Here is a 13,008-nt window from a genome sequence, read left to right as displayed (position 1 = left end):
AAGGATGGGCCTGGTACCTGGGAGCACGGGGGTAAGCCTGAAGGTTGGGTATGCAGGGAAGGGCCTGAAGCTTGAATTTCCAGGGGTGAGCCTGGTCTTGGGTCCACAGGAACCAGTACTAGAGTATACTGGGAAGGTCATGGACCTTAGGTCTCCTGGAACCTAGGGCCACAGGAGGCCAGCCTAGAGTGTGAGGCCATGTCATCAGTCTGGAGCATGCCTGGTGTCTGGGTCAGCAGGAACCAATTGGGCACCGGGGTTCACTAGAGAAGCCCTGGAGCTGGGGTCAACAGCAAAGTCAGGTGCTCATTTCACTCTCCTTCCCCTTTGCAGAGATATCTCTCACCATGCTTCACTGCCCTGCATGGGCTTGAGCGAGGGATGATGCAGGTAATGTAAAACTGTCCTTTCTTATTTTTGCACTTCTCCCAAGTGCTATAATCTCTTACATAGATTACCTAGCTCTTGCAAAGATATTTTTGTATATGAATGGTTGTTCAAACCGATGTTTCCGTGAGGGAACAAGAGCTGGAAATTTCCATCCTGTCATCTTGCTGACATGATTCTTAAACACTTCTGCCTTAATATACATAATATATTTATTTTCTAAGTTACTAAGTTAATAATATTATAACGCGAGGTGATTTCAAAACTCCACATCACCTTTTTTACATTGTGGACTATCAGGAGAGAGAAAAATATGTCTCTCTATTTGAGTGTTTAACATACAGATATAAGATAGATATATCCAGTGTTTATTCTAAGTATGTTATACAAATAGTCCTACCGAGCTTCTAAAGATAGCTATAGACCTAGAAATTTGCAAGGTGTAAAACTACAATAAATTTCATAGTAAACATTCAACAAATATTTCTTAAATACAATTAAAATACCCTATGAATATTCATTATGACAGATCTCATATCACTTAGTAAAATACTGTACAGATAGTAGGTAGTCAATAAATTTTGTGAACCAAAGTTCATTAGAACAGATATGGTTATTTTGCACCATCCAATTCCTGAGACAGAGATAGTACTTAATAAATGTTTCTAATTATAAAAATACACATGCTGGGCGCGTGGGTGGCTCAGTCGGTTAAGCGACTGCCTTCAGCTCAGGTCATGATCCCAGGGTCCTGGGATCGAGTCCCGCATCGGGCTCCCGGCTCAGCAGGAAGCCTGCTTCTCCCTCTCCCTCTGCCCCTGCTTGTGTTCCTGCTCTCGCTGTCTCTGTCTCTGTCAAATAAATAAATAAAATCTTTAAAAAAAAAATAAAATAAAAAAATAAAAATAAATAAATAAATAAATAAATAAAAATACACATGCTGCTTTGTCTTGCAATCACCATATATTTCATACATTATTCTGAAAGATATTTTGAAAACAAAAAATTATAACATTTTTATAGTTCTTGATAATAACAGCAGGAGTCAATCCAACATAGATATTCCAGATCAATGACTGCTTCACATTACAGTGACTCTGCCTACATTTCCGACTATCTATAGCAAAGACAAGTCATTTAAAATGAAATATTACTCCCTAACTCATCATGATAAGGATCTGAGAGGAAGAGGAGAGAAACAGAAAAATGAAGCCATTGATAAAACATTTAAAGTAACTATTACCCAGTAAATGAACTGGACAGGCAGTTGAAAATCAAAGACAAATTACTGTATTATGAAAATTTACTGCAGGACACCATAAATCATTACAACATTTCATTAGCCATTTCCGATAAGTAAATGATTATTTGACCCAGGATATCTCTTTAAATTGCCTGAATTTGCCTGTCTTTATTTGCCAAGGAAGGGTTATCTTAAGTGTATACAACTGGAATGACTTGGGATATAATTCATTTTACATAAAGGTATGCTTAATGGAATGTCACCTTGCAGAAGCTCCTACCTTTGAAATTTTGCTAAAGCTCAGCTTTCTAATGAAATAAAACATTTTTCTTTCCTAGGACATGCTAGTCCACCAACTCTCAAATCTAATTTCCTCACACATCCAAAATAACTGTTAGTCCAATCTTTATGATCTATAATAACAAGCAAGAAAAAATGAGGAACACAAGAAACCTTGAAATACACAACTTCTAAAATAGCACATTTCAAGATTATAGTGTAAAAACTAAAAATACTATATTTTGAACAAGGAAAAAAGCAAGAGAGCTGTAATGCCAAATACTAGTACTTCCTAAAGCTCAAAGTGTGTGGACCTACCAATAATAATACTTCATAAGTGATACATATTCAACAGAACTAATCTTTAAATGCTCATTGGTAACTGTTTCCCAATTTTATAAATGAAGAAATGAAGCCCCTGGCATCACAAGAATATAAGATTAATTTATGTTTTATAATAACCATGTAATTAAAAATAAAACTTTACAAATATATCTTCTCACATTTTTCTAAAATATTTTTGAAAAAATCAATTGGTGTCTCTCCTACATGAAATGACATACATCTTGCCTTCCAGCCATCAGGCTAGTAGCTGTCAAACAAGACAAAGAAAAAAAACCATAGATGCTTCTATTGCCTCCCTGCAAATATCTTCATGTGCCGGCCAACTCAAAGTCCTACAAAAGTTAGCTAGGTGAGGGTTCTAGAGGGGAGAGGGGTGGGGGGGATGGGTTAGCCTGGTGATGGGTATTAAAGAGGGCACATACTGAATGGAGCACTGGGTGTTATATGCAAACAATGAATCATGGAACACTTCATCTAAAACTAATGATGTAATGTATGGTGATTAACATAACATAATTAAAAAAATTTTAAAAAAGAACTAGTTTAATTAAGAAAAAAAAACAATTTTCAAAAGGGAGTGTGCATAAGTCCCCCTAATTTTTTTAACATTTATAAAAACTGTTCTTATATCACTTTTTAAACACCAGATGCATATTCCTCTGTTAGTAATAAAAGTAAAATCAGTATCCTATTCTTCATCAAAAATCAGGAATGATCTTAAGAGATAAAAGGTTCTAGTACAACTACCCGGGGCAGTCAGCGGAGGGCAGGAGGAGGGGAGCAGCAGGGAGGATTTCTCATTCACCATGGAAAAATTAAAATAGTAGTCTGGGGCAAATATTTTTCCACAATTAATATCAGTATTAACTATTCATCAAATAAATTCATCTAGTTACCTAAGAATTCTAAATAATGATTCCTGGAAATAGTAGTAATAGCAGCAGTAAGAAAACTGATACAAAAATGACAACCTTAAAATGTAAACAATAATAATTACTGTAAACACTCAAAAATAAAAATTATATTCTTTATATGCATTATCTTGTTTTTTCTCACAATAAACCTACAAGGTAGCTATGATTATTATCCCTGTTACAGATGAAGAATATAGAGCTGGAGAGATTAACTTGCTATTAAGTTTTAAAGATAAGTAGTATGCCCAATTGCATGCTCTCCATCACTTTGATGATACAGTCCTCATGCTTTAAAATCAGCTATACCAAGAAAACATTACTTAAGTATTTCTATAGCAAGTAATTGGTAATATTTTCTCTAAAATATTTTCAAGCCAAAATTGTCTCTTTTGAAGTGGAGTTTTGAAGTACCAATACACTATTTGTCCAAATAAAAATCATAACTGAAAGTCAAAATAAAGCCGCTGAGATCTGGCCTAATAGAGTTTTCAAAGTAACAGCTGAATTATAGATACACCTATATTATTTGTATAGAAATTATGCTACTTTGTGCATTATTGACCATAGGGTGTCTATGTGTGTGTTGTGTTTTTATCTTAAACATAAGGCCAAATCTAGTACAAACTACAGATTTGAGGCATTTATTATTGTTTAGTCTTATCACCTGATCTAATATGAGTTCTAATTTTATTTTTGAAACAAAATACAAAAATCTGCTATGATGCTACGACAGTTTATATTAGTACATTTCAAGTAAGTACATGAACTAAATAAAGTATTTCAAAACTAGGTTTAGTAAATTATTTTCAAACTTCCTTACATAATCTACTCTTAAGAGTTGACTGTATTTTAACAATTCAACAGTAGAAAATACTGTAAATTCCTTAGAAATGTCTTATAAAATAATATTTTGATAGCTTTCATTTTTTATTATGTTCAATTAGCCAACAGATAGTATATCATTATTTTTGATGTAGTGTTCAACAATTCATTAGTTGCCTGTAACCGCCAATGCTCATCACCACACATGCCCTCCTTAATATCTATCACCCAGTTTTCAAAGAAATATTCCATTTTTTTATGGAAATACTTTCCATAAAACCCCCTGAATAGTGAAACAGTTTCCAAGTGCTGTATGTTCCAATAGCTTCTACATACTTTAAAAATTGGTTTTATTTCTGCTAACCCTTAGTATATTATTTCAAGCAAATCTACACCTAAAAAAAGTAACATAATTCAAAAACCCAACTCACAACAGACACACACACTCACAAAAAACACATATATGCAAATGTAACCAATGTGTTGGTCTAGTGTTTTAATTATTTTTATTATTTATTTATTTGAGAGAGAGAAAGAGAGAACCTGAGTAGGGGGAGGAACAGAGGGAAAGGGAGAGAATCCCAAGCAGGCTCTGTCTTCAGCACAGAGACCAAGAGAGGCTTGATCCCAGGACCCATGAGATCATGACCTGAGCTGAAACCAAGAGTCAGACGCCCAACTGACTGAGCCAACCAGCTGTCCCTCTAGTGTTTTAATTATAAGGGACATCTCAAGTTACGAAGTCATTACACTTCAAAACAAATTCTTGGGACACCTGGGTGGCTGTTGTTAAACATCTGCCTTCGGCTCAGGTCATGATCCCAGAGTCCTGGGATCGAGTCCCGCATTGGGCTCCTTGCTCAGGGGCGAGCCTGCTTCTCCTCTGCCTGCTCTACCTGTCACTCTCCCTGCTCATGCTCTCTCTCTCTCTGACAAATAAATAAATAAAATCTTTAAAAAAAGCAAATTTTTAAATTTTATACACATGTATTTTAAGTGTATTTATTCATATGAAATGATTTCTTGGTAAGAAATATAGTGGTTCACTATGCAAAACACAAGATGAGTAATTTAGAAAATCTTATTCCCAAATACATATACAGATTAATTCGTGCCAATTGACTTTTGAAGTCAGTTCCACTTTACTTCCAAGATTTAGTAAAAATAATTTATTTAAAAACAAAAAGAATGAACCCTACTAATGATTATAGGACTTTCGGCATATTTCCATGATATAAACAAGTAGAGGTGTTACCTGTTGTGTATACTTCTGTATTTCATCCAGAACAAATTCTACTTCTTTTGAGGTTGTTAATGAAGCAAGATTTCCACTGAGATTATAGCAATAAAGTTTTGCATTGTCATAGCTTTCTCTACTGGAATTGATTCTAAGACAAGCATCACCAATATGATTCCATCCTTCTCCACAAAGATGAGCTAATAAAAAAAAATTATATCTTATTTTTAGATTACCAAAAGGCATGTGTATTTTTCAGTTATTTTAGAATTCTAAATACAATGTCTGTATTTGTTTAAATAACTTTCAATGATAAAAATTCTAAGGATATCAATACAATTTACTAAATAAAATTTATCTAATAGTTTGGTGAAGAATAAAAACAGAAGATCCTAATTTTTTCTTTAATTCTTAAGCATAATATAAGCTATGGCTATAAAATCTGTTAAAATGTATTGACTATCTGCTAGGTTTTCTAGTGTCTTGGCATATGGTATCTCAACTAATAAAATCAATACTATATTTATGTCTCCGGGTCCAATTTATATTATACAAGATCACTTAAAAGGAAAATAACCTGCACATAACCAAAGCAATTTCAAAGTTATTCCTCCTTTCCGTATCTAATTTCCATAGCCCAGGTGCACTATTTTGATATAAGCTGGGTTCTTTGATTCTTTAATTATTACTGTGGGGAGAGAAGTCTCATTTCTTTTATGTTTAATAAAGAAGCTATAATTTTTGCTTTCTAATGTTTATTTTTATACAGGTATTCAAGTCTTTCTAACATTTAAGCATACTATTCAATAACAGTGGTTTATCCTTAGAATACAAGTTGATCTTTAAAAAAGTGCCTATTTTCTAAAACACACATTTATAAATACATTATAAAGTTATGCTCTAGTATGTACTAGTTAATAAGGCAGTGCTTCATTAATACACTGTTCTATAAAGTCTAACTACATTTTAGTGTCCATACCCATTAAATGTATCGGTGCCTTTTGCCCCGACCTTTGGCTTTAGATGCAGTAGTGCAAAATTTCTGGAAATGTTCTAAAGCTGCAATTCTCAAACATTTTGGTCTTGAGATCTTTTTATTTCTTAAAAATTATTGAGGACCTCACAAATCTTTTCTTTATGCATTTTTTATCTATTGGCTTTGACCATATTAAAAATTAAAACTGACCATTTAAAAATATATTTATTTATTCACTTAAAATTATAATTTAAAAATTCATTACAAACACACTCTTCTAGCTTTTGGGGTGTCTTGCCCCTTTATGCTATATACAGGCCCAAATGAGACATGTCATCAAATTCTCTCCCTGAGAAAGAGAAGCTGACAATTCAAATCAGGCCACTGGCATCAAAAAATTAAGACAGACTGATGAATGAATAGGGGGATGGATAGATCAGGGATAAAGCAGAGCAAAATGTTCAGTGTAGAATCTGGGTGAGGGTATTGGGTGGGTGTCCTCTCTAGGATTCTTTCCAGTTTTCTGTACATTTGAAAATTTTCATAATAAAATGTTTGGGGGAAAACATTACAACTTAAAATTAAAAGCAGATTTTATTTTAAAAGAATTATAGTCTTCAAAACAGAAAAAAATAGTGAAAAGTGTAACATTATTTTGCATTTTTGCAACTCTCTTTAATGTTGGTTTAATATAAGACAACTGTAGTCTCATATATGTCTCCAATCTATTGGAATCATATATTATGTAGACTTTGGAAAACTCCATAGTAAACCCATGAGAGAATCAGAATTTAAAAAGCAAATAATATCTTAGTATTACTAGTTTTGACCTCATGGACCCTCTGAAAGAGTCCATGAGCATGGGACTCCTGTTCTTTAATAACTGCTGCCCTACTGAATTGGGTACTATGAATAGTACCTAGAACATAGTAATACCTCAATAAAGTATAATTATCATTTAATAAGATTGTTTAAAACAACTTTATGTTCTTTTTCAGGCTATCCCTATAGCAATCTTCCTTGTCTTCTGGAATCCAAAGTACCTAATCACTTTAAGGAAACAAGGCGAAAGTTTTGTTTAATTATGGCTTTTGTGACCTTACTGAATCAAGGAAGGATTTAGATTACTTTTGCCTGTCTCATTTTTTTATGAGACAAAAACACCTGGTTGACAAATCACACAAATGAAAACAAATGCATGGGTCTTTGGGGCTAAAGTATACCACTGACCCGAATGTTTTGATGGTTTAGGCTTTGTAATACTGACCATCAACTCAAGCTTCAGAGTTAAATGGGGAGCAGTAAATTTTTAAAATGAGTTTAGTGAGATAAATTCAAATTGCCAAGTTTATATGAGATCAATGAAAAGATGCAATTCACAAATGTTCATGGAAAAGCACAACTCTGGATAGACAGGGTCCTCCATCTGGAGCATTCACTTCCTCAAGACAAGCTGAGTGGAAAACAAACTACATATACCCAAATTGCTGCTTAGTAAATATGAACATAGAACAAGGGGAATTAGTTTATAATGTAATTTTTATTGTATTTACTGTATGGTATTTATTATTCTCCAAAATAGCCTGGCCAAGTGGAGCCCTCATACCAAACTAACATTCTTTCCTGGGCAATGAGTAGATGGGTACTACCAAACGTGACTTCACTTATTTTTCCAAACTTCCACTGGCAATCAAATTCCCTTCTTATTGTAGCAATCATCCTTTAAATATATATATTCCTTCAGTCAAAGCTTATTTTGGTCCAAGATTTTTTTAAAAACATTTATTTATTTGACAGAGAGAGTGTGTGTGTGTGTACATGGGGTAAGAGGGGTAGAGGGAGAGGGAGAGAGAGAATCCTAAGCAGGCTCCATGCCCAGAGCTGAGCCTACATGGGGCTCTATCTCACGACCCTGAGATCATGACACTTAACCGACTGCACCACCAGGGGCCCTTTGGTCCAAAATTTTTAAAACAACTTTGTATTTTTACTGATCTACATGTTGATTTTAGAATTTAACATTTAGATATCAATATTACTTTCAAGTTTAGTGTCATCTCACTATTGCTTCTCAAAATCTAGAACTGCATTAATATTCTCTAATTTTTTCAAAGTTAACACACATGCACAGATCACTGTTTAAAATTTTTAAAGGTCAGTATATAAACAAAACCCAAAATTTAAATATTCTAAAATCTGAATGGTATTTTAAGGGCATTCTAATTTTTATTTTATTACATGAACTTCTAAGCATGACATAAATCCTTTGATGGGATTTCCAAGGACTTTTTAGAATTACACAGGCACAGAAACTTTTCTTTGAAAAAATGTAACAAAACAAACAAAACCACTGGATAGACAAAGGCAAAAACTGAACACCCAGTTAGTAGTTACATCTGCCATTTTACAAGCCATGCAGCTTTGAGCAAGTTGCTTTACCAGTGTATGACTCAGTTTACCTGTATGACAAGAAGATGGAACTGGTTAAATACCTACATTATTCTTCTATTTTCTGATTTTACCTTTTATATTTAAAAGGAAGAGTACTTAGAGTCTACTAAGAAGAGTATTATATGTAAAAAATAAATTGAAATTGCTTTTCAAAATGGGCTTTTCTCTGGTTTACATAACTTAGATTCTCATTAAATCATATAAAACTTATTACAAAGATTGTAATTTATAATAAAAAAGTAGTCAGTAAAAAATAGTTCCCAGAATTTCAAAGATAAAGGGCACTTAAAAACAAAACAAATAGGTTGAAATGTTAACATTCATTAAATCTGGATATTAGTCTGAGTGCTTATTATTTTCTGTTTTTAAGATATAATCACTAGTATAATAAATACAAGAAATCCTGAACATCTTAAAAGAATTGGAAGCAAACATACAAATTTTCTTATAGAAACAATGCTATTATTACTCCAATATTATTGTTTATTTGCTACTGATTTAATTTTATAAACTGGAATGTTCTTACTAAATGCTCTTTACTATAACGGTATTCATCTGTGGACTATAAAATTCATTTACCAAATTGAAATCTTTACCTGGTAAAGCCTGGCATTCTTGTTGTCGCTGATCCCACTGGCAATTCAAGTTTAGTGAACAGCTTTTACAGCTGGTAAGTTTGTTACAAATCTGCTCATTTCTCACATGACATTTGGTGTAGTTTTTCACAGACTAGAAAGTTAAAAGATAAAGCATGTTATTTTTTACCTTTGTATAGCAATAATTCTTAAACTACATTGTATATATAAATCACCAGATGAATTTTAAAGTTCAGATTTCTAACCCCAAATCCAGTTCTACTGAATCAGAATCTCTTTTACTCATTTCTTTAAACTGTAGTTGTTGGAACTACAATATGTGTTTATTGGAAAGAATGTACAAATTCGGCAATTTGAAACAGAAACCATCTAATGAAGATCTTTTCTATTGAATCTGATAATAGGCTTCCAACTCAACAAATAAAGCCAATGTAGAGTCATTTCTCTTCATGATCACATGAAAGAATTCTAGTCCTAATAAAACGATCTTGCAAACCCCTAGAAATGAAGTAGAAATGGTAAGTAGTAAAAAGTAAAGAGATACTTTATCAAAATCAAATACAATCTAAAAAGATAAATTATTTTCGTGATAACTCTAATTTTATTTCCACAGACACTAAATAATCATTTTGGTTAATTGACATTTCTCCTGTATTTGTCCCATTTCCTTTATGGTGGTTGCAAAGAAGCCACAGAAGTCAGACTTTGATCAATCCTACCATACAACATAACCATATGCCAACTAAATTCCAGTCTTAAGAGATTAAAGATTAAAGGTCAAAAAAAAAAAGGAAAAAAATAGGCAACATAGGAACTTTGGTGGGAGTTCCTTATATACATCAAGGTTCAGATATTTCATATGATGTCATCAATATCTATGATAAAAATTTTTGGCTCAATTCTTTCCATGACTCTTGAGATAAAAAAAAAGAACTTAATGCTGAACGCTTAGCCCCACTTCAATCTTCTTTTTTCTCTATAGATACAAATGCTTAACTCAGGCTTTAATTAAGGGAGTTAAATATTTGTTTTCAGTCAATAAAGTTAACAGTTAAAATTTAGTTACACCTATCCCACATATAAAAATGGTTGAAGCAACTTTTAACCTCTTAGATAATTTAAATATTTTTTTATAAACTACTGTATTTTTTATTTTTTTATAAACTACTATACTTTCCCACATAAAATACTTTGCAATCACCTCAATTCCAAAGATGTTTATTTCTTTAGAGCAACTTACATATACTATAAGGTAACAGATAAAAAGTAGATAGATACTAATGTTTGTCTTTATTCACCCTAAAAAAATCAGAAAAGATACATTTTTTAAATCTCAATTACTTTGTGACTCTTATTCAATCACCACATTTTCATTCAGAACATTTTTACTTATTGTTACTTTTTCTAATTTGTAGCTTTCTGTCTTCATATAGAATATAAATCTTAGCATTACTCTATGTAATAGAGTATACTCCAAACATTCGTCAGCTAACTGAAAAGGAATAAATTTACTTGAATCATCTGATAAATAGAATAACCCGTAAAAATGACAGGAGAATGGCTAAACAACTTGTTAGGATAAAAGAAAGAAGAACAGTTTTAATGCCAGTCTTTAGACTAACAATGACGTCATTAGAGTCGCCATCCAAATAACTCCACTGCTCTTCATTACAAACAGTAAAGTCGTTTATTGACACTGAATCAGTACAATAGATGAAATTATATTTCAATCCCACACAGGGATCAATGATGAAAGAAAGCTGACTGTTATTCCGAAACATGGCTGATATTTTTTGGCCTAATGAACCAGGTAAGTAAGCAGGTTATTTGAGCTGTTAGAACACAAAATATGCAACTTGGAGTAAATTCGACTAAATAACAAAATAGGGTATCAATGGACATCATTTACACTAAAATCTCACAGACCTTTCTGTAACCATTAGCGTTTAGTTGAGCTTAATCACCAGACATTCTGATGAAACCATCTAAAAGACATTACATCAAAGTCTAAATTACAAGTGAGTACCATCTGCTCACTTACACCATCTCACCCAGTGCCTTCCTTATTAACACATCATTATAAAAAATAAAATATAGAGTATAAGGTCACTTTATAAAATGAATCCTTGATAGCAATTTACATAACACAATTTTTGAGGTACGCATATTTTCATTTAGTATAAATGTCTAAACACAATGTCTAAACTCAGGGTTATCCAACAAAGCTTTAAACACAATCTACTTATAATTGTTATTTAATAACACTATTCATTTTACTCCCTTATTCCCATGCTTTATTTTACTTAACTCCTATTTCCACATTATTCATTAAAATAACCCCCATTAGATAAATATTAATGCAAATATAAAAAAAGTAATTCAAATTTTTAAAGCAGAGTCATGTCCTATTAATGTTAAAACTCATATAAAATTAAAGTATATCTGTTATTAAAGCAACTTATATCGCCAGAAAGTATATACCAACACAATATGTATGAAAGCAAAGGTTTCAATCTGATGAGTCAATAACTGAAAAATTTCCTCCATTTTAAGTTTTGAGTATTATTTTAGTGCAGAACCATAAAACAAATATTTTGAAATATGACTGTTTACCGAAGAAAATTTTTGATACAATAAAAATTTTTTACTTCGTTTTCAAACTCCCTTTTCTTTACCTTTTACCTCCACATAGTAATCTTAAAAAACAAGTACTTTCGGTGATTAATACAAATTCAAAAAAAGAAATAATGTATGTTACATTTAGTTGAAAATATGTAAGCACATCATTTAGTTGCTTAAGCTATTGCTCAGTAAGAGAATGTTTGGTCCTACTACAGTTTTTAATCCTTTTAATGCTATACTTACTAATGCTTTCTGAAATTTTTTTCAAATTGTTGACATCTTGAAAACATGGGATATTTTGATACTACCCACTTAAAAGGTTAATTTTGCTGCTCTTAATCCATTTTCATCTACCATAAATATTAATTTGTAATTTCTTTTAATTGTCTACCTAGAATAAGGTCTCTCAAACTTAACACTTGACATTTTGAGGCAGACACTTGTTTTTTGTGGGACCCTTAATGCATTACGCAATGCTAACAGCATCCCTGGCCTCTTCTAGATGCCAGGAGCAGCCCCATAGTTGTGACGACCAGAAAGGTCGACACACGTTGCCAAATGTCCCTTGAGGCACAAAACTGCCTCTGGTTGAGAACCACTGATGGACAGAGATAAAGGGAAACTGCCACTGCCAACCTCAGGTTAAACTTACACACAAAGCATGTAAACAAAACATCAGGCCACACCACTACCGTGCATGTGCATGTCTGACCAGAACCCCATGGAAACCATTCTGATGCTTATCTATATAATGTGTCTATCAGCCCAGAAGACTACATTCACAGTTACAGTCATTTTTAAAGGACATGGGAGGAAGTAAAAGTTACTGGAATCTAGACTGAGGAAGCTGAGCAAGAAACTGGAGAGAACTTACAACACAGGGAGGGACTCCCTCCGTATCTTCTAAGTGTCTCGATGTGTAAAGTGCTCTCTGTACAAGGGCACGAGATGGTAAGCTAATGATCGGACCACAGCACCGATGGCCCACGGATACTCACCACGCTGCAGTTGCTGGTTGCGGAGATGCATTTCTTGTCATCACACCACTGGCACCCATTGCTATTGGCAGCACAGCTGGCACAGTCCGCGTATCTGTAACATCCGTCATCAGGAGCAGCTGCGGTACCGGGGGGCGG

The 13,008-nt window shown here is 33.1% G+C and overlaps 1 protein-coding gene across 2 annotated transcripts in view; it reads right to left on the bottom strand.

Moving 5' to 3' along the window:
* Window positions 1-13,008, bottom strand: part of ATRNL1 (attractin like 1) — an 804,411-nt gene that overhangs the window by 629,042 nt on the left and 162,361 nt on the right. For both annotated transcript variants that reach the window (XM_064595308.1, XM_064595309.1), the window contains exons 13-15: window positions 12,871-12,989; window positions 9,251-9,383; window positions 5,246-5,427 (exon numbers count right to left, since the gene is read on the bottom strand). In XM_064595308.1, coding sequence (XP_064451378.1) covers window positions 5,246-5,427; window positions 9,251-9,383; window positions 12,871-12,989 — 434 coding nt within the window. The remainder of the gene's footprint in view (window positions 1-5,245; window positions 5,428-9,250; window positions 9,384-12,870; window positions 12,990-13,008) is intronic.

This window comes from Mirounga angustirostris, unplaced genomic scaffold, assembly GCF_029215605.1.
Source record: "Mirounga angustirostris isolate CCGP_5_RB_7025 unplaced genomic scaffold, mMirAng1.0.hap1 SCAF_6, whole genome shotgun sequence".
Classification (NCBI taxonomy): Eukaryota; Metazoa; Chordata; class Mammalia; order Carnivora; family Phocidae; genus Mirounga; species Mirounga angustirostris.
Note: the sequence above shows the minus strand (reverse complement) of the source record. Positions and strands in the feature narration are given on the sequence as shown.